Source organism: Pelobates fuscus, chromosome 13, assembly GCF_036172605.1.
Source record: "Pelobates fuscus isolate aPelFus1 chromosome 13, aPelFus1.pri, whole genome shotgun sequence".
NCBI lineage: Eukaryota > Metazoa > Chordata > Amphibia > Anura > Pelobatidae > Pelobates > Pelobates fuscus.
Window position 1 is genome coordinate 30,029,796 of NC_086329.1, and position 27,323 is coordinate 30,057,118.

The following is a 27,323-nucleotide window of genomic DNA, read 5'->3' on the forward strand; positions in this document are numbered from 1 at the left end:
TGTGTAACCTATTGTTTTAAAATCCTCAGACACCTGTAATAAGCAATATCCTGTACGCTGCATCCCCGGTTAATCATAACAAATACACTTGTTATAGCCTAGGTGTAAATGTAACATTACATTATAGCCTTAGCTAGCGATTTACAAACCTGTGAAAATCCCACTGTATTATACCATTGAAAAGTTCGTATTATAATTCCTAAAACTGTGCACTGTCATATTTGCCATATGTTATTGTATGTTGGAAACCGAGAACCTGAGCTGTTGTGGCTTAGTTAACAACATTGTTAATCACATGCACGCAAAAATAAAGAATTCAAAAAAAAAAAAAAAGAAAAAAGTTAGGTACTATAACACTCCTCTCCCCATGCATCATTTCCTCTTTCTTTGCTGCTCCGCAGACAGTACAGGTCAGAGTACCACTGCCTCCTGCTAATATTAGTTGGGGGCTTTAGGATTGATATATGTTCAGTATTTATATTTAATCTGTGGGGGATTTTACTATGTTTCTGTAGTTTATGTGTTGATTGTTTATGTGTTTATGCACTTGGTTGAAAGGTTGCAGTTGAAAGGTCTATTTAAGATTGCTCGAATATATCCCGGAATAGGTACCAGCGAAACAAACAGCGTTGGATTTGTTGGCTGAGCGTTAAAACAGCAAATACAAAGCCTCCTGTCATGTTATAAAATTGTAGATTATGCTAGCTTTAGTGTACCGATAATCTTAATTTTATTTATGACAGGAGGCAAGTATTTCCCGCCCATTCTTATCCCTCCCTTGTTTAATTTTATAGTTTGGTTTCATAGGTACGTATGCAACTCTGCTTGTTGTCTCTGCTACCTGTCACTTGGTGTTTTTTTTTTTTTTTTTAATTCTTTATTTTTGTTGTGCATATTATACAAAGCAGTGACATACGCCACAACAGCGTGTCTGAGTATGTACTTAAATTGAACAGTGGCATGAGGAGTTGCACAGTTTTATATAGTTATGATAATCATCAGCTTGGCTAAACAGTTGCGTCATTAGAATAAAATGAAAAAAATAAATACAAAATAAAAATAAAAAAGGTCAACATTTAACAATGCTAGGCTGGTTATGTTAGTTATGCTATCTCAGTTGTGCACATTTTTAAGATACTTATAGAGAGGTTGATCATGGTGAAGACATGCAGTTTGCATATGTCTGGTATCTCTAAGTAAATGTGTCGTCAGGGTAAGTTAAGTGATCAGCGTTTACCTATGCTTAGTTAACTGCGCTAGTGCACAATCTAGGTATACATTATGAACAGTTTTAATTAACAGCATGCAGTATTAGCTTCAATAGGCTACATTAGCTGACTTTTAGATATGATAAATTCTTAGTTTTTTCTCGACTCACATGGGATAGCAATATTTGTTCATGAAGCGTACATTTTGGAAAGGTATCATTTAAACAGAAATTTGAGGCATTAGAGTATACATCATATGCGGGTTGGGTCTGTATTTGTGTTGCCTGCTAGAGTGTCAGTGAGTAGAGGTATTTTTATGTTGTGCTGTAGACCTGACGGAGTGACATAGGAGATGGGTTGCCACCGGGTTGCATTTCGTGTGACCGGTGGTAGGTGAACCCGTGGCTTGGGTGCATGTCCCTTCCCCATGTGGGTGGTGTGTGTGGTCTGCGCGTCCGTCCAAGTTAGGGAAGGGGGTGAGGGGGAGGATTTGTCACTTAAGTAATCTACGAGTGGGTGACTGGACGGTCTGAAATGTGAGGTCTGCCATGTGTGTGCATGCGGGATGGTTTGGCCCCATGTGGGCATCTCGGTTTAAGCGGGTTTGTAGGGAAGCTGTCCCGCTCCGTGTCCCTTCAGGCTAGGGGTGCATACCGTGGGTGGGGACAAGAGTGGCATACAGTGGTATTAGACAGAAATAAGATAAGAGGTAGAACAATAAAACCTAACAACGAAGGTTCACCAATCTTGTTGGAGTGGCAGTCCAAGTCAAAGTCCTAGGGTCAGCAGGGCTGTTGTGATTAACCCATTTGGCAAGTTACTGGTGCAGTGGAGGATCTCTGGTTATGGCTCAATATCCCCACTCTTAAGTCCCCAGTCCAGTGGATGAGGAGGGTCTCGTCGCCCTTGGAACAAAGTCCCTTATCTTGGCCGGGTCCACCTGTGCCAGGGAACTATTCTCCAATGCGTTGCTCAGCGGGATTTTCAGCATTTGTAGGTGGCTCTCTAATTCTTGGTACGTTTCTGCCCGAAGGGTGGTATCTTGGGTCGTGATTATGACAGTGCGGGAAGGGCCCCATCTGTAGGGCACCTCGCTTGCCCGGAGGTGTTGGAGTAGCGGTCGAAAGGATTGGCGCCACATGAGTGCATTCCGCGAGAGGTCTGGGAAGAGGAGCAGCAAGGCCCCCTCAAAGGTAATTGGCGTCTTCCCCCTCACCGCTGCCAGTAGCACCGCTTTGTCCTGCAGGGAGCCGAACCGGAGGATGAGGTCCGGGGTAGCGGTCGCTGGTGCACTGGTTGGCCTAGGGAGGCGGAACACGCCATCCATCCTCAGGTTTTTTTGCCTGCTTCGGGGGTAGATGGGCCGCAATGAAGCGCCTAATAAAGTGTGGTAAGTCCGGCAGATCCACCGTCTCCGGCACCCCCCTGAGCTTCAGGTTGTACCTGCGCCTCTGGTCCTCGAGGATGTCCAGCTTGCGGTCAATCTGCAGTCGGTGCTTGTCCAGGGCAGCAAAGCTCCTTTCGATATCTGGCTCTCATGCTTGTTCTGTACAGCCTCTACTTGGGTCATTTGTGCGGTCGTACGTTCCACGGCCCTTCTGAGGGGGACCAGGTCTCCCGCTAGATTTGCGCGGAGTTCCGCTAGCATCTCCTTTAGTTGCATTGCTGTGACCGGTTCTCTGCCAGCAGCAGCCTCCAGAGAAGTGCTGCCCTGTTTCGCCGCCTGAGCTGGCCTGTCCGTCGGGGCTATAGCCATGTCGTCTGAGGAGAATGAGGTTCCGTCGTCCTCCAGCGCCATTTTGCACCATGCGGCTCTCTACGAGCTCCGGATCAGGTCCCCAATATCCCGGCTCTGTGGGCTCCTGTCTGGCTTGGATTTTTTGTTCTTTCGGCCCATACTCGGTTGTGTGGTCCGAGAGGTATAGTCTGGGGCTTTTTTGGGTCTCTTTGCCGGTAATTTTGGCCGTTTTCGTAAAGTTTGAGCGGAGCACAGCGAGCATGCGATCGTCCAGGTTCACCGCTAGGCTCTGCCCCCCTACCTGTCACTTGTTTTATGTCTAACTTTTCATAAGCAAGGTTGGGATATCCACATATTAGGGTATTTGGTTGCTACAATGGGTACCTACATGGTTGTTCAGAGTACATTTGGCTAACCAACCTGTTCGATTCTGTTTTTCTCTCGTTTCAGCTTAAAGTCCATCATCGCCATCTGGTTTGGCAGTTCCTCTTGAATGGTGGACATTGTTGTATTCATCGTATCTAGGACTTCGTTTCTTTCCCTTTATATTTTTTCTACTTTTTGTTTTGTTTTGTCACAGCTTGAAAGAGGAAATGATGCCTGGGGAGAGGTGTTTTATAGTACCTAACTTTTTTCTGTTTGTTTGTTTTTTTCTGTGCTGCTGTGGAGTTCTAGTAAAGAGAGACTTAAGCAAATATGAAGCCTCCTGTCATTAATAAAATTAAGATTATAGGTACACTAAAGCTAGCATTATCTACAATTTTATATTGTAATACAATCAGACTGGGTTCATACGTCTAGAGTGAGTAGATTCAACTATATGGAAATAAAAAAGTTTGCGGGACTTTCTAGACATATAGGTTGGTCGCAGATAATCTGTGAATTTTTGCCCATTCATCCTGGAGAGCATTTTTGTTGGACAAGAAAGTCTGGCTCACAATCTCTGTTTCAGCTCATTCCAAATGTGTTCGATCGGGTTAGGCTCTGTTTGGGCCAGTAGAGCTCTTCTACACCAAACTCATCCAACCGTGTGGTTTATGGACCTTGCTTTGTGCACTGGGGAACACTCATGCTGGAAAAGAAAAGGGCCTTCCCCAAACTGTTCTCACAAAGTTGGAAGCATAGCATTATTCAAAATGTCTTGGTATGCTGAATCATTAAGATTTTCCTTCACTGGAAGTAAGGGGCCTAGCCCAACCCCTGAAAAACAGCCCCAAACCATTATAACCTCTCCACTAAACTTTAAAGTTGGTACAACGCAATCAGACAGGTAACATTCTCCTCCCATCTGCCAAACACAGACTATCCCCTTAAGGACCAAACTTCTGGAATAAAAGGGAATCATGACATGTCACACATGTCATGTGTCCTTAAGGGGTTAAGTGCCTGACGTTATACACCTGTGGCAATGGGTCTGATTAAAACACCTGAATTCAATAACTAAGATGTATGTATTTTGTCAATATGGTGAAAGGAAAATAATTCTCCCTCCCCACCCCACATATTTTATAGAAAGATGTATGGCTCAACTATATTGCTATCACAACAATTTGTGACATGACAGGTGGCGATCTGATATTTAAAGGACCACTATAGGCACCCAGATCACTTCAGCTTAATGAAGGGGTCTGGGTGCCAGGTCCATCTAGGGTTAACCCTGCCTGCTGTAAACATAGCAGTTTCAGAGAAACTGCTATGTTTACATATGGGTTAATCCAGTCTCTGGTGGCTGTCTAATTGACAGCCGCTAGAGGCGCTTCTCACTGTGGTTTTCACAGTGAGAAGACGCCAGCGTCCATAGGAAAGCATTTAGAATGCTTTCCTATGGACTGACTGAATGTGCGTGCGCATGCGCATTCAGCCAATGACGTTGGAAGGAGGAGGATAGTCCCCAGCGCCGAGGAAGAAAGGTAAGATGTTAACCCCTTCCTCCCACTTCAGCCTGGCGGCATCCTCAGGGCACTATAGTGCCAGGAAAAAGAGTTTGTTTTCCTGGCACTATAGTGGTCCTTTAAGGCCTCAATTGAAATCTTTAGGATAAACTTTTCAAAAAGTTTTTCTAACAGACTGTGATCATTTCAAAAGCTTATCTCAAAAAATGTTATCAAGTCCTAAGTCAGCAAGGTTCTCACTTACCTTGTGAGCCGTGTCTGCGAACTGCTGGGCGCTGTTCATCATGTCTGCTGTTGATTCCTCTGCACGTCCGAGACGCTCGCCACGCTCATTAAGGGCTTGGCTTGCTTTCTGTACAGCGCTGGTCACACTGTCGGCGGCAGAGTGAAGAATGCTATTGCCTGCAATCCCCCCCAAAAAAGGAGACACACGTAAATAAATGCTGCTCTTATTTTTCTTGTAAAGTAGAATGCGGTTTTAGTAAATGCTTATTCCTGTGAACATATGCAGCCAAAACTGCTACTTAATCTTAGTGAATTGAAATGTATCATGATTTGGCTATAATTCGATATCTTTCCACGAATGTGTTCTTAAAGACAGTCAGGGTTATTCATTAGATTGGGAATTGAGGAGAACAGACAAGCTGGGTAAATAGCTGAGTTGGACTTTTTTTTTTATTATTATTAAAGCATTTTTCCCCCAGCTCAGCTATTTTGTCTAAAGATTTGCAATTCTCTCGTCAGTAGATCCCCTGCTTATTGAACAACCCTGAGAATCACAATGGCAAATCTCCCCACATACAAAGATCAATATGTTTCATCACTACCTGGCAACATCTACCATTATTATGACTGCCTCACTAGTGTTGACACAGGTAATATTGCAGTAACAACATATCCAATTATGTTCCTGAAACACTGGGTACATACTTTTGTTCACTGCAAGACAAATGAAGAATTTAATTACAAGAGTTGTCTGTCACTTGCCTTTCTGAAGTTTAAAGTAAAACTTAAAACTGCTTTGCCGTATTTTTTGGCAAGGATTCAATCTGCTGAAGCTGATTGTGTACAGGTCTATATGTCTTTCATTGTTCCAGATCTGTGATATCCCTCCTCCCCCCCCCCCCCCCCCCATCCCCCTCTCCAAAAATAGTATTTCAGAATCTTTATGAAATACTTATTTTGCCACTGAAATTCCAACCCAATTAAGAGATATACTAAAACATTTAGTGACTACTTGGTCTCTGTAGATTTCCTCCACCTGACATTCTTGGACTCTGGAGGAGCTAGACAGTCATTCCCGATAGCAGTCACCATGAACAGATGCTGGGAATTGGCTCGGTCTATGGAGGATCCTGCGGTTTCGCAGGATCCTCCATAGACCTTAATGCTGTACTGGCGTGCGTGCACGATAGTACCGCAGTGATGTCGGCACCTGGAGCTAATGGAGGAAGATGGCAACTCCTGCAAGGGAAGGTTCAGGTAAGCAAATCTCACTTTTACCTGCCCTCCCTCCATCCGGCCACCAGCAACATCACCATTGGGGGTCTTTGCGAATTTTGCAAAGTGCCCAGACGGTGACAGTGCTGCTTTAACCCCTTAAGGACCAAACTTCTGGAATAAAAGGGAATCATGACATGTCACACATGCTGTGTGTCCTTAAGGGGTTAAAAGGGACATTGTAGGCACTATAATCATTTTAATTTATTGAACTGGTTGTAGTGCTTGGAATCCCTTCATAGCGTGTTAAAATATTTTCAAACTGTTTAACACTAAATGATGGTTTCTGGCTTCCCATATCCCGCTCCCACTGGAGGTATGGCAAGGGCAGATATTATACACTTCCTTGAACCATACTAAGTCATACCTGCAATGAGCACTGTAATAGGCTGAAGGCAGTCAGCTGACACACTTGGCAAATTACAGCCACCTTGTGCTGCTCAGGAGAATGCTTCCTCAAGTGCTCGAGCAACACAGATGGGATGTGTGTGGGAGACCTTTTTTTTGCATTAAAATATTGCAAATATTGAACCCTTTAAGGACGGCGGGCGTGCTATGCCGTCCTTGGGGACCTGGCTCTAAACACTAGGGGACGGTATAGCACATCCACGCCGTCCTATTTACTTCGCGATGGGGGTGGGGGGGAGAGGAAACTTACCTGACATCCCAGGGAGTCCCCATGCTGCCGATCAGGCCCACCTGGGCCATGTGATCGTGAGGTCCATTTCAGTTTTTTCACATTGAAATTCGCCAGATTGGTTATGTTGTCGTTGAGACTGCATGGTAGCCCAGGAATGAGAATTACCCCCATGATGGCATACCATTTGCAATAGTAGAAAACCCAAGGTATTGCAAATGGGGTATGTCCAGTCTTTTTTAGTAGCCACTTAGTCACAAATACTGGCCAAAATTGGCATACAAATTATTTTTTTTGCATTTTTCTCACACATTAACGCTACCTTTGGCCAGTGTTTGTGACTAAGTGGCTACTAAAAAAAAAAAGACTGGAGTTAGAGGGTTCTGCGCAGTATCTTAGCTGTTCCTAGAACTGCACTCTTCTGGCCAGCGATCTAAAATGTCCCACCTGGAATCTGTTGAAGCCACTCCCCTATCACAACTGGGACTACTACTGCCTTCACTTTCCACATCCTTTCTAGTTCTTCTTTCAGTCCTCGGTATTTCTTCACCTGCTCACGTTCCTTCTTCCTGATGTTATAGTCACTGGGTTTTGCCACATCCACCATGACTGCAGTCTTTCGTTCCTTGTCTACCACCACGATGTCAGGATAGTTGGACCTTGAAGTCCCACAGGATCTTAGCTCTGTCATTCTCAACTACCCTTTGTGGTATCTCCAATCTATATTCTGTGCAGATGCCCAGCAGCTTGGTTGTGTCTCTCTGTGTATGCTGTTCCTGCTAACATCTTGCATCCGGCTACTATGTACTGGTTTGTCTCAGAGGCCTCTTTGCACAGTCAGCACCTTGGGTCGGGGGGGGTGGGGAGGGGGGTGTGTCTCTTTTCCCCTCTCATAAACCACAGAATGCAGCTCTTATACTACCCAACAAATTCAGTAAAACACACACATTACATCCTACGGTATGCATACCACAGCAGGAAAGCAGATACCCTGCCTATTTGGCACACGAGTCCTAAGTTCGCCACATAACGGGTACTGCTGCAAAACTGTATATATATGTCTGAATGCTAGACTGTCTGCCAATGTCTGTGTGTGTATGACTGTGTTTGACTCTGTGCCTGTATGTACATGTATCTGTACGACTGAAAGTCTGTGCAAGGAATTACACCACTCAGATGCATCTCATTGAAAAGTGGGTAAGGCAGGTGGACGCTAGCACAGCACACATGCCACTTCCATAGTTTCAAGGTGTTAACGGAAGCACAAGAAAACCTCCCTGGCTTTCTGACTGCCAGCCAGGGATGTGTTTCTGCCCCAAATTCTATATTGAACTTGGCACCTTTACAAACGGTCACAAATCAGACAGGCTCCAGACATATAGCACTTCAGCAAGCTGAAATTCTTTGTGTGTGTGGAGTGGTTCTTTAAAAGCAGACTATGCAAACATTCTATGTCTGGTAGCAGATGTCAGCTGGTTTTGTTGTAGCACACCTGTTTAGTCTATCTTTATTACACGTTTTTCTTTTAACATCACATCCATAACGCAATACACATATAGTACAACAGATAGGATAGCAAAATTCAGTCCAAACTGCCTTGTTAAGAAAAAAAAACATCTTTAGTTACTTACGACTGTTAATGCTAAATGTGGTCAACAAAAGTTTGGCATTTGCCACAGATAAAAACACCCAACATTGAAGATTTGGCATGATTTTATCTTAAAACTATTGTTCTCACCTGCAAACAGTCTCGACTGGCAATTGATGAATTCAGGCTTTTGGTCAGAGAGGTATCGCTGACATGTGTGGAGAAGTATTTGAAAGAAAGTAAACTTTTCCGAACCTGAACTTGCAACCCATTGATCAGAAGCATTGTCAAACTGCAGATCAAATTCTGGAGACTCCTGGAAAAAGAAAATAAGAATTTCTAGTAGTGGAAAAAAAAACAACTCAGAAAGTTGAATCATGAAATGAACATAAGCAAAATATTTCAGTTCTGAGTTACGTCATGTTACAAGTTCAGCTATTTCTATTGTCACGAAAGTAAATACTTTCAAAAATAAAATACATAAAAATTATTTTAAAAAAGAGAGTTTATAATTTGTGGTCGGGGACAATAAGCAGAGTTATAGTAGTAGTGGCATAAGTCGGTAGTTGTGTGCGGGAACCGACATTCGGGTAGGCTTGTAAAAAGAGGGCCAACCAAATTGAATGGTTTGAGAAAGGGAGCGGTGGGTGAGCTGAACCAGGCAGCAACAGCACAGAGGAAGGGGAAGCCTGTATATCTATAGGCAAACTGACCCCTCCCACAATTCCAGGCTTCACCGACAGGCTCAGCCTTCAATTTGTGGTCGGGGACAATAAGCTGAGTTATAGTAGTAGTGGCATAAGTCGGTTGTGGCGTGCGGGAACCGAGGTTCAGGTAGGCCTGTAAAAAGAGGGCAAACGTTTAATTGTTTACAACTTATTACGTGTTGACTTTACATAACCAATACTTAAATATTTATCAACATTATAACCATACCTGAAAGAGAAACAATTTGTTAATGGGAGATACTGTATAACACCCAGGTACTGGCTGACCCTTATTAAGCCAAGTGGTGAAACGATTAAGCTAAATTGGTGACTTGGGAACTTAACTAGTTGCCAAGTGGCCATGAGAGGCTCTACACCTATGATTTGGCCCGTGGGGTAGGTTTGCCACTGAGCGTTGTGGGGGGGTGTTGGCCTCTCAGTGAGAACTAAAGAGATGTATGATTAGTTGGCCGTGACTGATGAGGCCTTAACTGCTTTGCCAAGAGGGCAGAGAAGCGAGGCAGTAACTATGATTTGGCCCGAGGGGCGAAATACCTTTGCTGAGTTGGTCTCACAGGACAGCGATGTAATGGTACAAGAGGCCGAAAACTACCTATGGCCACCCAGGGTACCCAAACAGCCAGACCAAGCTAATTATAGCATTCTGTAGAGCAAGTGGTTGTTGTATGTAGGGAGGTATTATCGTAAAAGCAAATCACTTATGTGGTGATAGAAAATGTGAAATACAAAATAATGATTAAATAAATGTATACCTGGATGATAAGTGAAAGTTGATAGTAATAAGTGAATATGTAATAAAGGGCAAAGAAATACTTGTACAGAGATTAAATTAACCAAAACCTGAGAGTTACCCCAGAGAACTTGATAAACAATTGTTCAAAGTTGGTAATTGTGAACACAACAGTTTGTGCCAGAAAAGTAGATAAAATAAGTACTATGAGCTCAGAACACCAAATTACTCAGGTGACAACAGTTGTCAACCTAACTGAATGAAATTGAACAGCATAATAAAAACACAGTTGACCATATCTGACAATCGGTCCCAGATATGCAATGACCGGGAAGAAGTAGACATGGAGAGACTTTACGTAAGGATATGCACGTAACTCAATATGACATGAAGCCTAGCAAGAATAGAATCACTGACTGAACGTATGAGAAAGAACAGCCTGAGAATTTAAACAACAAACACATAAAAATCATCTGCCTATCGTACTAGCATAAAGCGAATGAAGGAAGAGCCTGAAATAGGAGGTGAGGATAACACAAATACAGTTAAATTAGTGACAGATCGAAGAGGCCAGGATATGTTAACTCCTACGTGAGAGGCCCAAGGTTCTTGGGAGTGTTCAGAGAGAGGGCTGCATGGAAAGAACGTACGTGGGAGTACAGAGGCTGTGTGTAATATTTAAATGTAGAATGGAATTGTATTTTGAAGTTTTTTTTTTTATTATTATAAAACGTATTTAAGTGTCCTATTGGATGTGCAGTAACAGTCGTAGTGGTGTCCCCAGAGGGCAGTGTAACATATGGAGTGAAGGGTTAGTGATGGCTGTGTGTAAAAGTACCGTAGCGGAAGGCAGAGATTGCCCAAAGTAAGTCATGAGCTGCAGAAAAGAGAAATAACGCTGAAAATGGCAACGGATGTATGGAGTGAACAATTTAGGTATGTTTAGAATCCATTAGGAATGTCCTGGTGTGGACCTGTGCAAGTGTAGAGGTAGGAAGAGTAGTCAGACTGAAGGGTGGCAACATGGAATGTGGTGTAGACCATCTGTAAGACCGATGCCAAATGATGACGAGTATGTAACCAAAACTAAATATATTTTATATTGTCATGAAGGAGGTGACTAAACACCTGTTACTTACAAATACTGTGTAAGATCGAAGCGGCACAATATGAGAAGGGGAAAATGTATAGGAAGAGTGAAGCTGGAGAATAGGTCCTCAGAGGCAGGATACAGAAATATAGCTGTACAAGGGGAATAGATATATGGAATGAAGAAAGGAAGGATACTTGTATCATGGTATAGGAGTTGTGCAATTATTATTATTATTATTATTGCAATTTATATAGCGCCAACAGATTCCGTAGCGCTTTACAATATTATGAGAAGGGATTTAACTATAGATAGGACAATTACAAATAAACTTACAGGAACAATAGGTTGAAGAGGACCCTGCTCGATCGACCTGTGTAAGGTCAGGTCTATAGGAATGGTAGGAAGATCAGTTATGCTATAAGGGTAATAACAAGGAAATCAGTGTAGGCCATCTAAGGTCAAAGCACAATCTTCGGTGCCACCAACGCCGAAGAGTATGTAGTGTCTTGATGTATTATTATTACGATTTATATAGCGCCAACAGATTCTGTAGCGCTTTACAATATTATTAGAGGGGGGATTTGACAATAAATAGGACAATTACAAAAAATCTTACAGAAACGAAGGGTTGAAGATTGCCCTGCTCAAACAAGTTTACAGTAGGTGACTTGATACATAATACTTGTTATTACTGTGGAATAATAAAGTGACACAATGCTTAGAATAAGGGATTCATTTACTAGTGAGTTTAGTCGGCCGAGATTAGGCCATATAGGTTGGTTGATTTAAGCCTAGCGAGACCATGTGATGTAATGAAATGATGTTAGAAGGATATATAGAAGGAGATATATATACACCCCCCCCCCCTACCCCAGGCAGCCATGAAGGGTGGGTATGTCATAATGCCGCCCACATAGGGTCATATGATGGGAATGAAATGTAGGCCTAGTAAGACCACGTGTGAAGGCTTAGGACCTTAGGACCTGAAACAAGACCAGTATAAATCAGATTTACTTACAACTTTAGCTATCTGCACAGTTTCAATCTGAAACCTATGAAGGAGATAATGGAACCACCCAAATAGATGCAGTTGGACCCAAGTGCTTAATGTGAGGAGAAGATAATGTAGGTGATGATGGAATTACAGTTATTCAAGGAGAATGCGTAATGAGGGTCTGAAGGTGCGTTCTTGAAAACATCTAACATAATATGGTAGTATGCAACCCCTGTAAGACAGATGTAATGGAAAATACTCAAAAGAGATGCTGGAATAGGACAGGGTTGGTTGCCCACTGCCGGGCATATAAACAAGCATGACCATTCTTAGTGAGGACTATGTGTAGGAAACATATATATAAACCGGCGGGGGTGGGGAGGCCCGATTGGGTCTAGCGTTACAGGGTAGCTGCGTGATCTGTGTTGTGATTAATGCAGGTAACCGGTAGGATGCGAAACAGAAAAAGGTTGTGTAGTTGTGGAACATTTGTATTGGACTGATGAGGACATGATGATGAGATGGGAGAGTTACTAATAAATATCAAGTGTATTAAATGTTGAACAGAATAGAGACCGCATGTAAACTCTTTTACACTTGGTATTATACATACCCACTGATCCAAATAATCGTGGTGTCTGCAGACCAAATCATAACGGGAACTGAGGCCCATGCCTCTAGAATGCAACAGTGGGCGAAAAGCTTTAGTGGCTTTGATGGCGATATACCATACATTAGAGTTTAATGAGATATAAGACAAACGGTTACTTACATACTTATGGAACTCTTAGGAAGATGATAAATACTTATAATTAGCCTGGAAGAATAAGGTTGAAGGCAACTGCACATGCTAGAACAATCGTAGAATAACAGTATATTAGCATAAGCTATAGCTTTATTGCTTAATGAACATGACTGCATGAAATAAACTGAACGCATGTGGATCATATAAATATGACAATAAAAGTAATTACAATACCTGGGCCAGTTGAAATGGGGTCGAACACAATTGAAGAAAGTAAGTGTAACAGAGAAAACATTCTGTCTGCAGATTGCAGAGATGTGAACGGTTTCTAAAATGCTGATGAGGAACCAGAGTGGTAGAACGTGAAGTGAACGTATGCAAGTTTGTAAAGTTTGATGTGCATGAGCAGCGGAATGTGGGCTGGATGTGGCCAGCAATAAAAAAAAAAAAACATTAATTCAGTTATCAAATGCCTGCACCATATGTTAAAGGCATTATAAGGCTACAGAAGTTGCTGGCGCTGTATAAATAAAATAACAATAATATTAAACAAACTGCAAATTAGCGTATGACCAGTAGAACCAGCGTACGTGCATAAAGTAGTTAACAGACATAATTATATTATATTAGAATTATGCCCGGCAATTTTAAAGTACGATGCACTAGGCCTGTGCGGCCTTTGGCCAGAAAGGGCTAAGACAATGTAAGTGGTGACGGACAGTGAAATAAGACAGATTATCATCAAGGCAGTACCATAAAGGCTAACCACATATATAGGCCCAAATTTGGACCTGTCATAAATTTATCATGGCCACATTTTGGGCTCTAGATTGGAGTGACCGGCAGAAGGTGGTACGGATAACTATGGGACGGGGGTGGTAGTGGTAAGGATCACTATGGGGGAGGGAGGGTGGTAAGGAACACTATGTAAGGGTGGGGTGGTAAGGAACACTATGGCATAGGGAACGATGAAAAACACTATGGGATAGGGAAGAGGGGGTGAAAAACACAATGGGACAGGGAACAGGGGGTGAAAAACACAATGGGACAAGGAAGAGGGGGTGTACAACACTATGGGACAGGGAAGGGGGGTGTACAACACTATGGGACAGGGAAGGGGGGTGTACAACACTATGGGACAGGGAAGGGGGGTGTACAACACTATGGGACAGGGAAGGGGGTTGAAGAACACTATGGGACAGGGAAGGGGGTTGAAGAACACTAGGGGGAGAGAGGAACATTACGAGAGGACACTAAGGGGGCGGGGCCTGACCACAGAGCCGAGAGAACGTTAGCCTCAACAGCTCCGGCCGACGGCGGCAGAAAAAGCGACACTACGTGACTAAAACGGCAACTAAATGGCAAATAAAGGCAACCAAGCGAAAGGGGAAACCGGGACTCACACGACGATACCCTCCAAGCAACTTTTGCTCTGGTACACACACGATACCCTGGCGAGGCCCCCCAGCATGGTGGGCGCGGAAGAGACAGCCGCTCTCCTGCCACCGGGAATGGCTGGAAAATTGACACAGAGCCCTAATTTCTCCCCTTCAGTACCAGGGGGAGGGGGGTTATCCCAGACCACCCCACACAATCCCCCGGAAAAGAGGTAATCAGGCGAACTGATCATGCAGTCTGGAGGTCGCTAGTGAGGCCTACAAAATGGCGCACGGCACACACGCCGCAGTCCTATGCAAAGCCTGGAGGGACACGGAGCTCTGACTTAACGGCATATTCTGCTCCTTCTGGGAGAAGCTGGCGATACTCACATGGCCCCGGAATCAGAGAACCTGCCCGATGGAACATCACACGGCCCATCACGGGAAGCCCAACATAGGGACACGGAACATTCCTCAGACTTCCACCCCAGGCTGGACAAGCACCTGAGAAGGGTCACCCCGGCAACAGATGCCCGGAGCCACACTAAGGGCAGACGCAGCCAGACAAAGGCAATAAAAGCCAAAGGGATTCCCACAATGCAGTGCCAAAAACTGGATAACCAAGCTACTCACATCTGAGACATGTCAGACTAGTTAAAAATTTTCCAATAGGGGGGCGGGCCTGACCGCCATGCTGACCGGTCGCAGGCTGGAGAGGCTCCTGATAAATCGGATCAAATTAGGCTACAAGCTTAGGCTATTGCGGCTTAATGTGTGACCTGAAGCCATATCTAGTGTCCGGGCTGCGGCTGGAGCCACCGCGGGCCCCGAGATCGGGAGTGCCAGAGCCCCCAGTGGGTGAAATGGGACTTCGGGGTCTGCGGCCTATGCAGGTGGAGAGCGGGACGGACGGCCGCCGTCCTGCTTGCGGACCTGACTGCCACGCAACAGCCTTGTGATGCACCTCACAGGCCTCGCCTCCCCCCCACATGGACCGGGGGGGTTATCTCGGTCCCCACCGGAGTGAACCCTCGCCCTACAAAGCCCAACATCGGGCCTGCCTGATGGCGTTCACCACGAGCTGGGCCTCTAAAATAGCAGCATGTACCACAATACACAACCTTATGCGAACGCAGGCGACAACAACCCACGGAGCTACATCCTCACTAGAGAAAAGCCCGCATATACTAGTGCCATCTACCTGCATGGGAAAAGGGATAGGGTAAGAGGCGACGGACACAAGTGGCGAACGCCACCCTCAGAAGCGCCACTCACCTGATAGCCCTGTAACTGGGCCTGAAAAAAGGCCGACCGCAGCGTCCCACACGTGGCGCCTCCGGTAAATGCGAGCATCACTCGCCCACATTATGAGACCCTCACGCACGGACCTCCACACCTCTTCACCCAATGAAGATTGCTGACCCCAGCCTCGGACTTGCCGACCACTCAGAGCCCCCTATGCAATCTCACAACATCGATGGCACAAAACACATCACTCTGGGGACTGTAACGGGCATAAGGACAGGTCCAACAACGGTGGTTATACTTTTTACTTTCTTGTTTTTGTTTTTTTTCTTACACCTTATCTTTTTTACTTCTACTCCTCCTGAATAGCTCTGGACTGCGACACCCTCTTGTGTATGTGACAGACTGCCATCTTATCACTCATGGAGAGATCCGGTACTGACTGTTACTGGCATGGCTCGCTCTGGGCTCCCATGTCCACCACAATCACACCGGACAACCCTATGCTGCATACACCAACCCAAGAAGTCCAGACTAGCCGGGGTGGAATACTGCTGATGCTCCACCACTTGCAGGATCACATCGGTTAACAATGTGTTTGAACTTTAAACTACTCCGCATAGTATACCATCTACCAAACATATAAGCTTGATGTCATTCATTTCACTCATCTGTGTACCTAGCTAGACATATAATTTTACAAAGAGGGGGTGTAAGATTAATTAGCCCAGATTTCTATGTATGTAATGCATGTCCCTCTCTTAAGCACAGGCAAGCATAGTTTCAGCGTGTTCATACTACTAATACTTACTTTAAGCTACTGAGTCAAACTTGTTTATACATGTTAGCTACATTGCATGCTTAAAAGCTCAAGCTACTCGAGAACCTAAATGATTGCTAACATATTACTTTGACTAAAATTGTGCCTGACAATCTTTTGCCGCAACCTGTAATGCAATGTTCAATTTTGTACCTTGATGTCGCTGTTGTGGCGCACCAAAGCTTGTAACTACTCTTATGCACACCAAAAATAATTTAAAAAAAAAAAAAAAAGTTCCAATAACACAAAAATGTGCAAATGTTTAGCCTAAGTATCTACATTTCTGTATATGTGTAAGCTGTAGTGGAGTTTGATTTTGCCTTGCACTCACCTGGACAAAAAAAAAAAAAAGAGTACACTAAGGTATAGGGGAGTGAAGGGAATAGGAGCACTGGTGTAGGGGGGACCACTAAAAGAGAAATGAGAGGAACATTAAGGGGAATGATAGGTAAGGGGTGCACGGGGAGTTCCAACTGCACATATTTACACACAAACACACTGAATCCACTTTCCACACTGCATCCACTACACAAACATACTACATGCACTACCCACACTGCATCCACTAACACAAAGACACACACACACTGCATTTACTAGCCAAATACTCTCACTGCATCCACTACACACACATATAAATATTCTTGAAAACATTAAAAGAAATCTGACTGACATGTATATTTTGTGCATTTACCACTTAATAAACAAAAGATTTGGTTAAAAAAATAATATGGTAAATGTACAGAATATCGGTAAGCTATCGGCTATCGGCCTGAAAGTTCAGATTATCTAAAAAAAATCAATATCGGTTAATCCCCAAAAATTACTAAACATTTTTTTTTGTATTTATTTATTTTTTTTTAAACTGAATTAGACCACCCAGGTGCAGCATATATACAATGAATGTAAAAAGATAATTACTTCCTTTTGATTTTGTATAACAAAGGATTCCTCTCAATTCCCAATGTACATGGAAAAATAATATCTATTTGTCTAAACACAAACAGAGAAAGAAAAAACTCTTGGGGAAATAACATTGATTAACTGTTGGCCCCTTGTTTAAATGTTACACTCACAAAATTGGAGAGATATTCAGGTTCATCAATCATGTATGGACTCTCACAGGTTCATCCTCGTTCAGATATCCAGTGATGCATGAAAAAAATAATAAACATATTACAGCGCTGATATGAATTAAAATCAAATGCTTTAATGAATGCACTTACAGTGTATAAGTAGTTAAAAAGGCCATCAATATAGTTCTGTGTTCCCAATCTCTTTAATGAAAAGTGGAGGGTTCTTCATAGAAGTGGCAGGCAAGAATACAGATGTATATGAAATAATTTAAAAAAAAAAAATGTATCTCTACGCTTTTCGTCTATTAAGTTAGACATTCTCAGGAGTAAAAAAATGAAATAATATGCAGATAAAGTGCCTGAGTAACTCGGAGGACCGTAGCTGTATTTAAAAGTCCCTCCTACAGGTGTCGGAATCCACTTAACCAATCCGCTTGTCTCAATTCACTGGTTTCCAATTGTTCATTGGCTCTCTTCCTTATATGGGGTTCCGGCGGAAGTCCGTGGAACGTACGTGCGTTTCACCTATCAGGAAGTGTTCTAACTTCTTGTGTAGTCGTTGCTGACGGTGGTGATATGCGGCTGAAACACATATGCGTTCCACCTCGTTTTTCCTTCACAGGATTAACTTAATAAGTCCTCATTAATTGTAGAGTACAGAATAATGAAGACATATAAAAACATATTCATGTTTAAATGTATGCAACATATGTGAGTAACATTTAAACAAGGGGCCAAATGTTAATCAATGTTATTTCCCTATGAGGTTTTTCTCTCTCTGTTTATGTGTTTAGGTTTATCTTATTTTTTTCCAATTACTAAACAATGTATGCCCATTGAGTACTGGAATACCAAGAGGGCAGACAAAGAACACTTTAAAATGTAGGTTGACTAACTGAAATGCATGAATGTATATAATATATATTTTATGAGTTAATGAGTTTGAGGTTTGATTTGCTTGTTTGTTTTTAGACATTTAAAAGAGATTCCCCTTTATAAAGGAGAAGGAATTTTAAGTTGTATTGTGTACAGAGAAAGCATGCCTGAATACCAAGAGGTCAGCCATAAAGAAAACATTAAACACCAGGGTGACTAACCGAAATGCATATGATAAAAGTCAATATGGCCTTTTGAGCACCAAATACAGTAAGCAGAATGCATGAGATGAATTTAGGCAGCTCTGTGAGGCTGTGTAAAATTCAAATTAGCTGAATTTGCGTTGGTAGTTAGTGAAGTAAAAAGAATACTATATATATATATATATATATATATATATATATATATATATATATATATATATATATATATATATATATATATATACATATATACATACACACACACACACACACACACACACACAACATCCAATAAGAAAAGGCTGCTCTCCGGACTTAAAACGAAAATATTATTGAAATTTTATTTTTTTTAAATAATGACAAACGTTTCGGTCCCCAATCGGGACCTTCCTCAGGGTCAGAGACAACAGGACAACCTGGCCAGACTCTGGCACTCATCCCCCAAAAAATAAAAAGAGCAATATTACCCGGGTGCTTCCAAGCCAGTAGATAAATAGTAAATCAGGAGCACTCCCTTGGATTTTCATGATAAAGACCCTGTAGGGTCGAAATGTTGATGTGAGTTACGAACACTTGATTAAACACCGTTTGAAAATCCAAGGGAGTGCTCCTGATTTACTATTTATATAGAAGTCAGTTCTCTTTACGCACAAGAATTAAAAAAAATAAATAAAATAAAAAACCATACAAGTAATAAGTTAAAAGAACACCATATTTGATGTTAACAATAATAATAAATATATTAATCCATTCTGTAGGACAGCTTAAAATACAAGAATGGCAGATATAAAAATGACTGCAGTCTATGGTATGGTTTTGCATGTGACTGCAGACAGAAGACAGCTTTGTTCCACATCTATGCACGGGACTACAACACTGGAGGCAGCCACGCTCTGTGATCAAATATAATTATTCATTGTATTGTATGCACATGTGGTATTGTACGAGATTATTGTAAGAACACTCGCGCTTTGTATTTTACAGCACGTTAAAAAACAAACAAAAAAAAAAAAAAAACACGACTTTACCATCCAGCTTATTTCTCTTTCTTTTTAAATAACTAGAAGATTATCCAACACAACTGTAATGAAAAAATTATTTCAAGGAAATAGTTCAACGTTTCTTAATCAGTACGTGTTCAGTAGGGACTGTACAAGTCCTTTAACCCCTTAACCCCTTAAGGACACATGACGTGTGACATGTCATGATTCCCTTTTATTCCAGAAGTTTGGTCCTTAAGGGAATTAATCCAAATAATATGCTCCAACTCTAAAATACGCCCAAATACATTTGGAAGACTTCTAAACAAGTTAGCATCCAAAAGCTTAGTCTCCCGAACCCGATTGGAGCACAAACCATGCGTAATGCATGCTATTATAAGATTACATCTGAAGGCAAAGTTACCTGTTGTATGCCAGGTATTCTGAGAGAGCTGAGAATCTTCAATCATGGTTATTATATCATTATGGGTGGAGATGTCAGGAAGGGTTTGTTAGATCAGTCATGCAGGGCTGAATACCAAATCAGACCACCAATGAGATCAAAATGTGTTGGACGCACTATAAATAGTTTTCTTCTCTACATTTTAACATATTTTGACATAGAGCATTTGAAATCTTAAATACTTTTTACATGAGGAATAATGCTGCAAGACCTTTAGTGGCTCCATTCTCTTCAATTATTTTCTGCTTTGGACATGATGGACAATCCCAGCCAACATAGTCTCGATTTTCAACTCACCTTATTTGGGTCGATGCCATTAACCTGTCTCAATTGATCCAGCGTCCACTGAGACCTTCTTACAAAACTGGATGATCCTTCAAACTGTTTCACCTTGGTGACGTAAACCTGGGGAGGCTTCTTGTTTGTAACTGTTTGGGGGAAAAGTGATACAAGAGAGAGAACCAACTGAGAAAGAGTGAGACAGAACGACGCTGTTTGAATTTATTTCAATGGTCATATCACCTACAATTCTGCAAAAAATTCAAAAGATACACTGATTACATGTCTGCTTTAAACTCCCCTTTTCATGCTTGCCTGTTTCCTTGCCACATGCTGCTTAAGGTATGCTAAAACATGGTTTACTCTTGATAGATTCCGTTTCAGCTTTGAAACAAAGACTTTCTCCTAAAAAGAAAAATGATCTCTCTTCTTACAGTTTATTAATAAAACAATATATTGTTGATTCAAAAATATGCAGTTGTGCTTTTAGATTCAAATGAAATATAAATTTCACTTTCCAAAACCACAATCTCCCTCTAGGCAGGACATTAATGTTCTTGGGTGGAGCACTGCCTTATGGTAGATCTTGGCCTTCTGGATACATATGAGACCCATACTTAAGACTTAAACCACTAAGCTATCTGAAGCTCTGAAACTTCATCAAACTTTGTTGACCTCCTTTTGGATTGTGAGATTCCTATAAGATATGGGCCAATTATCTGCTCATGTAATGCAACGGTCTATATTTTGATTAAAAGTGCAAAGATATTTTAAGAAGAGATGCAGTGCAGCTGAAACAAAACGTATATTCCCGTCTTGTCATGGTAGCACCCTCAATAAAAGGATGCTTCATGGACCAAAGGATGTAAAGAGTTGCTATGAAAGTGGACTACATGGGGTTCAGCAGTAGTGAATGCCAAACTGGGGACAAGGGAGAAGCATACATTGCAGCTATAATAATAATCACAATGCTATTAGATTGTGCAATCAACCTCACAATCACTGTTGATTACAGGATAGCATGGGTGTACATGAAAAAGCTTATATTGTGCCAGGTCAATTCATCAGAGACAGTCATAGAACATAATATTCAGTAAATATTAAAGGAACACTATAGGTTCAGGAACACAAACACGTATTATTGACCCTATATAGTGTTAAAACCACCATTTAGGGGCCAATGTAATTTTTACAGGGAAAAAACAACTGTGTTTACTGCAAAAAGCCTGCAGGGGGGGGGGGGCGGAGCTTGCCTGCCGAGCAAAGCAGACGTGCCCGCTAAGAGCTCCTGAGACTGAGGCCAAGATTTGGGTGATAACGCCCGACCACCCAAGCGTACTAACTGTGGATGGTGATAACCCCAACCAGGAGGTGATGCTGAATCAGGGGATACCCGTTAAGAGACCCTCAGTGGCTGAATCAACCACAGCGCAGACTGCGGCCTACATGGGTGGGAGCCGAGGAGAGGCGGCCGCTCTCCCGGTTCTCTGGCTGAAGTGGGAGCACTCTTATATTGCCTCCCCCCCCCCCCCTTGGACCGGCGGGGGATATCCCGGTCCCTGCCGAGCTGGACGACTGCAGCCCTGGGCAAAGCAGAGGTAGCGGTGACACCCTCATGCAGTACACAAGCGATGACACTCAAGATGGCGGACGCGCCTGACTCCATAACAAGCGACCGAGCAGACCGCTTAAAATATGCGGCACGCTTGGACGCCATCTTTCAAGCATTTTGGCACAAACTAGAAAAGCATATACGACAGACCACTGCAGCAAGCTATGGCGCCCGGTCTTCAAAGCGCCCACGTGGCGACAGCAAAATGGCCGCAACGAACCACCGGTGCAATAGAGACCAGCTGCGGCGCCAGACCCGGCATCTCGGACCGCTGGCTCTACTGTTCCTGAGGGGAGCGGCGCGCCGGAGGATCAGACACCGCGCATCACTCAGACATAAAGCGACGGGGAAGTCACCTTACCCGCAATCCGGGACTGGAGAGAAGCGTCAATCAGAGGTACGACGCAGCACCCCAAGCTCCACGAGACGCACAACCCACCTGTCTGCACCTCGATACCGTGACCTGGGATACACCTTCATATGCAGAATGCCCCCGGTTGCCGGGCCCACCTCCCTGGAACGGAGCTCCGACCCCGCTGCCACTACGTCCTTCGGTCCGCCACGAGATGGGCGGGAATTCCACACTGCCGAACAGAACTTTGCTGCCGGGCAACGGGCCTCGAGGTCTGGCGTGGGTTAAGGGTCGGGAGTGGACTAACTACAGGTATCTCGTTCCTGCTGCACACTTCACCGGGACGCCTGTTACACTTATTTACAAGGCTGACATGCCCAACACTGAACTACCAAGGACTCACTTATAGCGATCCTGCAGCAAATCTTCAGTGAGCTAAACATGTCTCCTATCACTGTCACCCTGCTTAGAATACTACTTAACTGCCGAACATGTAACCTAATATAACTTGCTGGTTGCCACTGTCTTGCTTGCCTATTATATATCACCTCTCCAGTAAACTAGACATGTTTATATAATTGCACTAAGGGATTAATGCATGTTACTTAGCCTGAATCTTCTCAAAACAGTGTGCAGCTTACTTAGTAAATCAAAGAACCGAGCATGCATGCCTGTCACTAAAAATGCCTGCCTAATCTGTTATAATTTTGTACCACCCAGGCACACATTATATGCCAACGGCAGCTTCTGTCACTCTTGCACATAAAGGGCATAACTTCCCCACTTATCTCACCACACATAGGCTGTACACCAGAATAATGCAGATCGGTCTGCCATGTTAAGTTTTTCAAGGTATAACCTGTTTTGTGCCAGCAATTCCAATTACTTTTATTTATGTGACTTATAGATCTTTATATGTCTGACATTAGCAGCGACAAAAATGTCACCTCAAGCGAGTTATACTACCTTATATCTAGTATGTTATACATTTCTCTTTTTATTTTCCTTTTTTTTTCTTTATGACAAACAGCCTGACTTAACTCTTAAAGTCCTAAAATGTTAAAAATGTGCAACTAACGACCAGCTAATGTTAATGTATAGCAAACATACATAATACGACTGTTAACACTCTGTTTTAAACATACCACTTGTTGACACTTGTTGATTTACACACTGCAGCGAAATGTTAAACCAACATATTTACTTATTACTTGAGAAAGCTATAAATAATCATTTACAATCGCTATTGAATCTAGATAGATTTGAATACCCTAAGAATCTATGTAATAATCTCACTGTATAATAGCAATAACAAGCATGTACCTACTCTTGTCTTTGTACCTTTAAAAAATAGTGCACGTTTTCGCACTGCCTTACTGATTACAAGCTGTGTATTTTGTCTCCTGTCACAAGCTGTTGGGGCGTGACAAGTTGTATGTAATTACCTGCACTTCAAAAATAAAGAATTAAAAAAAAAAAAAAAAAAAAAAAAAAAAAGCCTGCAGGGACTAACTGTGCACACCAGAACAACTACATTAATCTGTAGTTGCTCTGGTGACTATAGTGCCCCTTTAAATTTGAGAATACTGGGTGCGTCAATAAGAAGAATAAAAATATAAGAGGTTCAGTTAGTATCCTACCCGACATGTGCCCAATGTATTACAATCTGAGTCTAGACTGTTACGCAGAGAGAAAAAAAAAAAAAAACGAAACACTATATGAGGTTTTGGGAAGGGTCAGATTTATTTGCATTTCTTTCCCCTTTTTTTCGTTTTATCCTCCTGTTTACCATTTGGTTTTTAGCTGTTTCATGACAAAATATAAATTATCTGACTGCATGGGTTTCTACATGAAGAAAGTTGAACATAATGTGCTCAATCACATTTTATTAAGAACAAATTCTATCCCACGTACATAGCAAGGACATTCCCAACAAAAGAATTCAGTAAAATAATGCTGCATCCAATTTATCACGATCTTGTTTATTCTGGGTTTTGAAACTTGCAGGCATTTGGATGGAATATGGACGCTCCTTATTTGAGGAGTCTTCTCCGAGTTCCCGGGTCGCGCCACACCGCACAAAAACGCAAGACAAGTTACACAGAAAGCCAAGATTTAAAACTCAAATTGGGTTCTCTATAAAGTGTACAAAAATACAAATTGTTGTTAAGGATGTTGCCTTGTGCATCTGATGGTCAGAAGAAATGTAATACTTACTGGGTAGTCCACATTTCTTTTTACACTTACATAAAGCCTAATGGCATGGGAAAGGAGCAGACCAAGTACGGTCAATGTTTTATTCATTATTTTATATCAACTCTTTTTTTTTTTTCTTTTTAATATATATTTTACACACCTCTTGACTACTTTTGCTGACGTACTACCCTTTAGCTCCACGCACTTCTCCATCTAGGTCTCACAGATGTAAATCTTGCTGCCTTTTAGAAGTGCCCCCTTTTATCTTGTGCCAGTGCCAAATCATTTAACAGGACATTAGTCACCAAAACAACTAACTTAAGGAAGTAGTTTTGGTGTATAGATCATGCCACTACAGTTTCACTGCTCATGCTCTGCCATTTTAAATTTAAAATCATTTTTGTTTTGGTTTATGCAGCCCTAGCCACACCTCCCCTGGCTGTGATTCACACAGCCTGCATGAAATAAAAAAAAAAAAAAAGTTTCATTTTCAATAAGATGTTAACTTGCTCTAGACATTTATGCTACTACCTACTCTCTCATTCCTTTTCCTTGCAGACTTGGCAAACCTAAAACAATCATCCACTCCCTGCACTATAGTCCCCAGCTTGCATTATATCAACATGAACTAGGAACAGCTAAAATCGTTTAAAGCCTTTATCGCTAAGCCCTGTAATCTTAAAGTTTCTTCTCTGTATTTACTTTTCTTTTTTATATATATCCTGAAACTCTTGAACAAACAGAAACAGAAAATACTTTAAAGGGAACATTGTTGATACCATAACCACTTCAAACTCTTTGCAGCATTAAGCTTCCTGACTCTCACTGGGTTATTCACAAAAGTGAGAAATGTTGGGAATATAAGTAAATTCAAAGTCTATTGCACATAGTACAGTTTAAGGAACAGCGTACACATAAAAATAAATTTTTACATTTCAAGGATACTTATCATTTTCTTAGGAAGTTGATATGGGGATTCAATTCCACCATATGGCCATATTGTGTTAAGCTCACCACTACTTCACAGTACCTCAATATCATTGAGTCTTACACTCATTCCAAATGTGGGAGACAAATGAAATGCTGCTTAAAACTAAATACACTAAAGTGTATTTTAAAGGACCACGATAGGCACCCAGACCACTTCAGCTTAATGAAGTGGTCTGGGTGCCAGGTCCAGCTAGGGTTAACCCTTTGTCCTATAAACATAGCAGTTTCAGAGAAGTATGTTTTCCTGGCACTATAGTAGTCCTTTAACAGTGCAGGGGATACTAATCTAAATTAAACAGATTGTGCTATAAAGGAAGCTTAAACATTAGAACTTTCTTTACAGGAAGTGTTTAGAAGGGGTGTGTACGTCACATGCAGGGTGGGTGTGGCTAGGGCTGCATACATAAAGTGATTTTACTCCAAAATAGATATTGGCTTTTCAAGTGAGTGTTAAAAGGGGCTAATTTAAATAGAAATGTAAGCCAACATACAATTTGTGTATACCATTAGAAAGAAACATGTGACACTTCAGTACTTGATAAACTGTGACTCCCGTGGTTCTTGGCCATCAAAAAGGCAGCAGGCTCCCATCCTTGCCTTAAAGGGACACTATAGTCACCTGAACAACTTTAGCTTAATGAAGCAGTTTTGGTGTATAGAACATGCCACTGCAGCCTCACTGCTCAATCCTCTGCCATTTAGGAGTTAAATCCCTTTGTTTATGAACCCTAGTCACACCTCCCTGCATGTGACTTGCACAGCCTTCCATAAACACTTCCTGTAAAGAGAGCCCTATTTAGGCTTTCTTTATTGCAAGTTCTGTTTAATTAAGATTTTCTTATCCCCAGAAACAAAGTGATTTAACTCCTAAATGACAGTGAATTGTGCCGTGAAACTGCAGTGGCATGATCTATACACCAAAACTGCTTTATTTAGCTAAAGTTCTTTTGAGTGCTATAATGTCCCTTTAATCTCCATCATCGATGAAAAATGCTGCCAGATCCACATTGTTACAAATTTACATGCAGAGAGTAATCAGATACAAAAGGCAAAGAATATCCATCAGATACATTAAGTATACATGTATTTGTTTTATGACATTACATATACATGCCTACATACAACACAAGCTCAATTCATGAACAATTTCTAGAGATTTATGCACTGGAATACGGCTTTTGTCCCTCTTTTGATACGCTACACTTCTATTGTTGCATAAAATGTAAAAAAACAGGGACCGGGCTCTCATTAATTACTGATCTAGGAGGAATAGCTAAAGTTGGTTAACCAGTTCAACAGTGCTAAAATCTATTATTGCCTTTTATATATAAGAAGAAAAATACTATATTGCGCAGCCTTGCCAGCAGGGAGAAGCTCCACACCTCTTCATAACAGGAACCATGACACTTCCTGTATTGGCTCAATCTTTAAGCATACACGTTACACGGATTTCCTTGTCCTCAAACAATTTAAACAATTACAGTACATGCTTGAAGAATGCAGTAAATAAGGTCATATGCACAGGCTATAAATCTCTAAAAAGGTGCAACCTGGGAGTCCTGTCAGATACCGTTTAATTGGTGACAGTATTATTCTGTTAAACACCGAAGGAAGAATTTGTCGGACAGAATATCATGGTCCTACAGTGGTTGCATCAGGCTTTTTAGTCACAGGATAAAGATCTGTTATAAAAAGACAGATAAAGATCCCCGATTGATAATGATGAAAATAAATTATGCTGTGGTTTACTGAAATCCATTTGTCATTCTAGATAAACGCAAAGCCAAAACGGGTCCTGTTTTTCAATGCACAAAACATTATTTAATACCTGCCATACTCTAAGGATGGTGCCATAATGTATGCAAGTATTTTAGCTATCTGAATGGAGGAAGCACCTCTAGTGGCTGTTTGGAAGAGAGCCACTAGAGGCAGTCTTAACACTGCAATGTAAATATGCAGGATTAAGGGGATAGGGGCACTGCACCCAGACTACTTCAAT

The 27,323-nt window shown here is 42.0% G+C and overlaps 1 protein-coding gene across 1 annotated transcript in view; it reads right to left on the reverse strand.

The window, feature by feature from the left end:
• The window catches only part of STXBP6 (syntaxin binding protein 6), an 81,557-nt gene that overhangs the window by 9,871 nt on the left and 44,363 nt on the right, over positions 1-27,323 (reverse strand). Inside the window, exons 3-5 of the mRNA XM_063439226.1 lie at positions 20,193-20,323; positions 8,714-8,879; positions 5,083-5,240 (exon numbers count right to left, since the gene is read on the reverse strand). Of these exons, the coding sequence (XP_063295296.1) occupies positions 5,083-5,240; positions 8,714-8,879; positions 20,193-20,323 (455 nt within the window). The remainder of the gene's footprint in view (positions 1-5,082; positions 5,241-8,713; positions 8,880-20,192; positions 20,324-27,323) is intronic.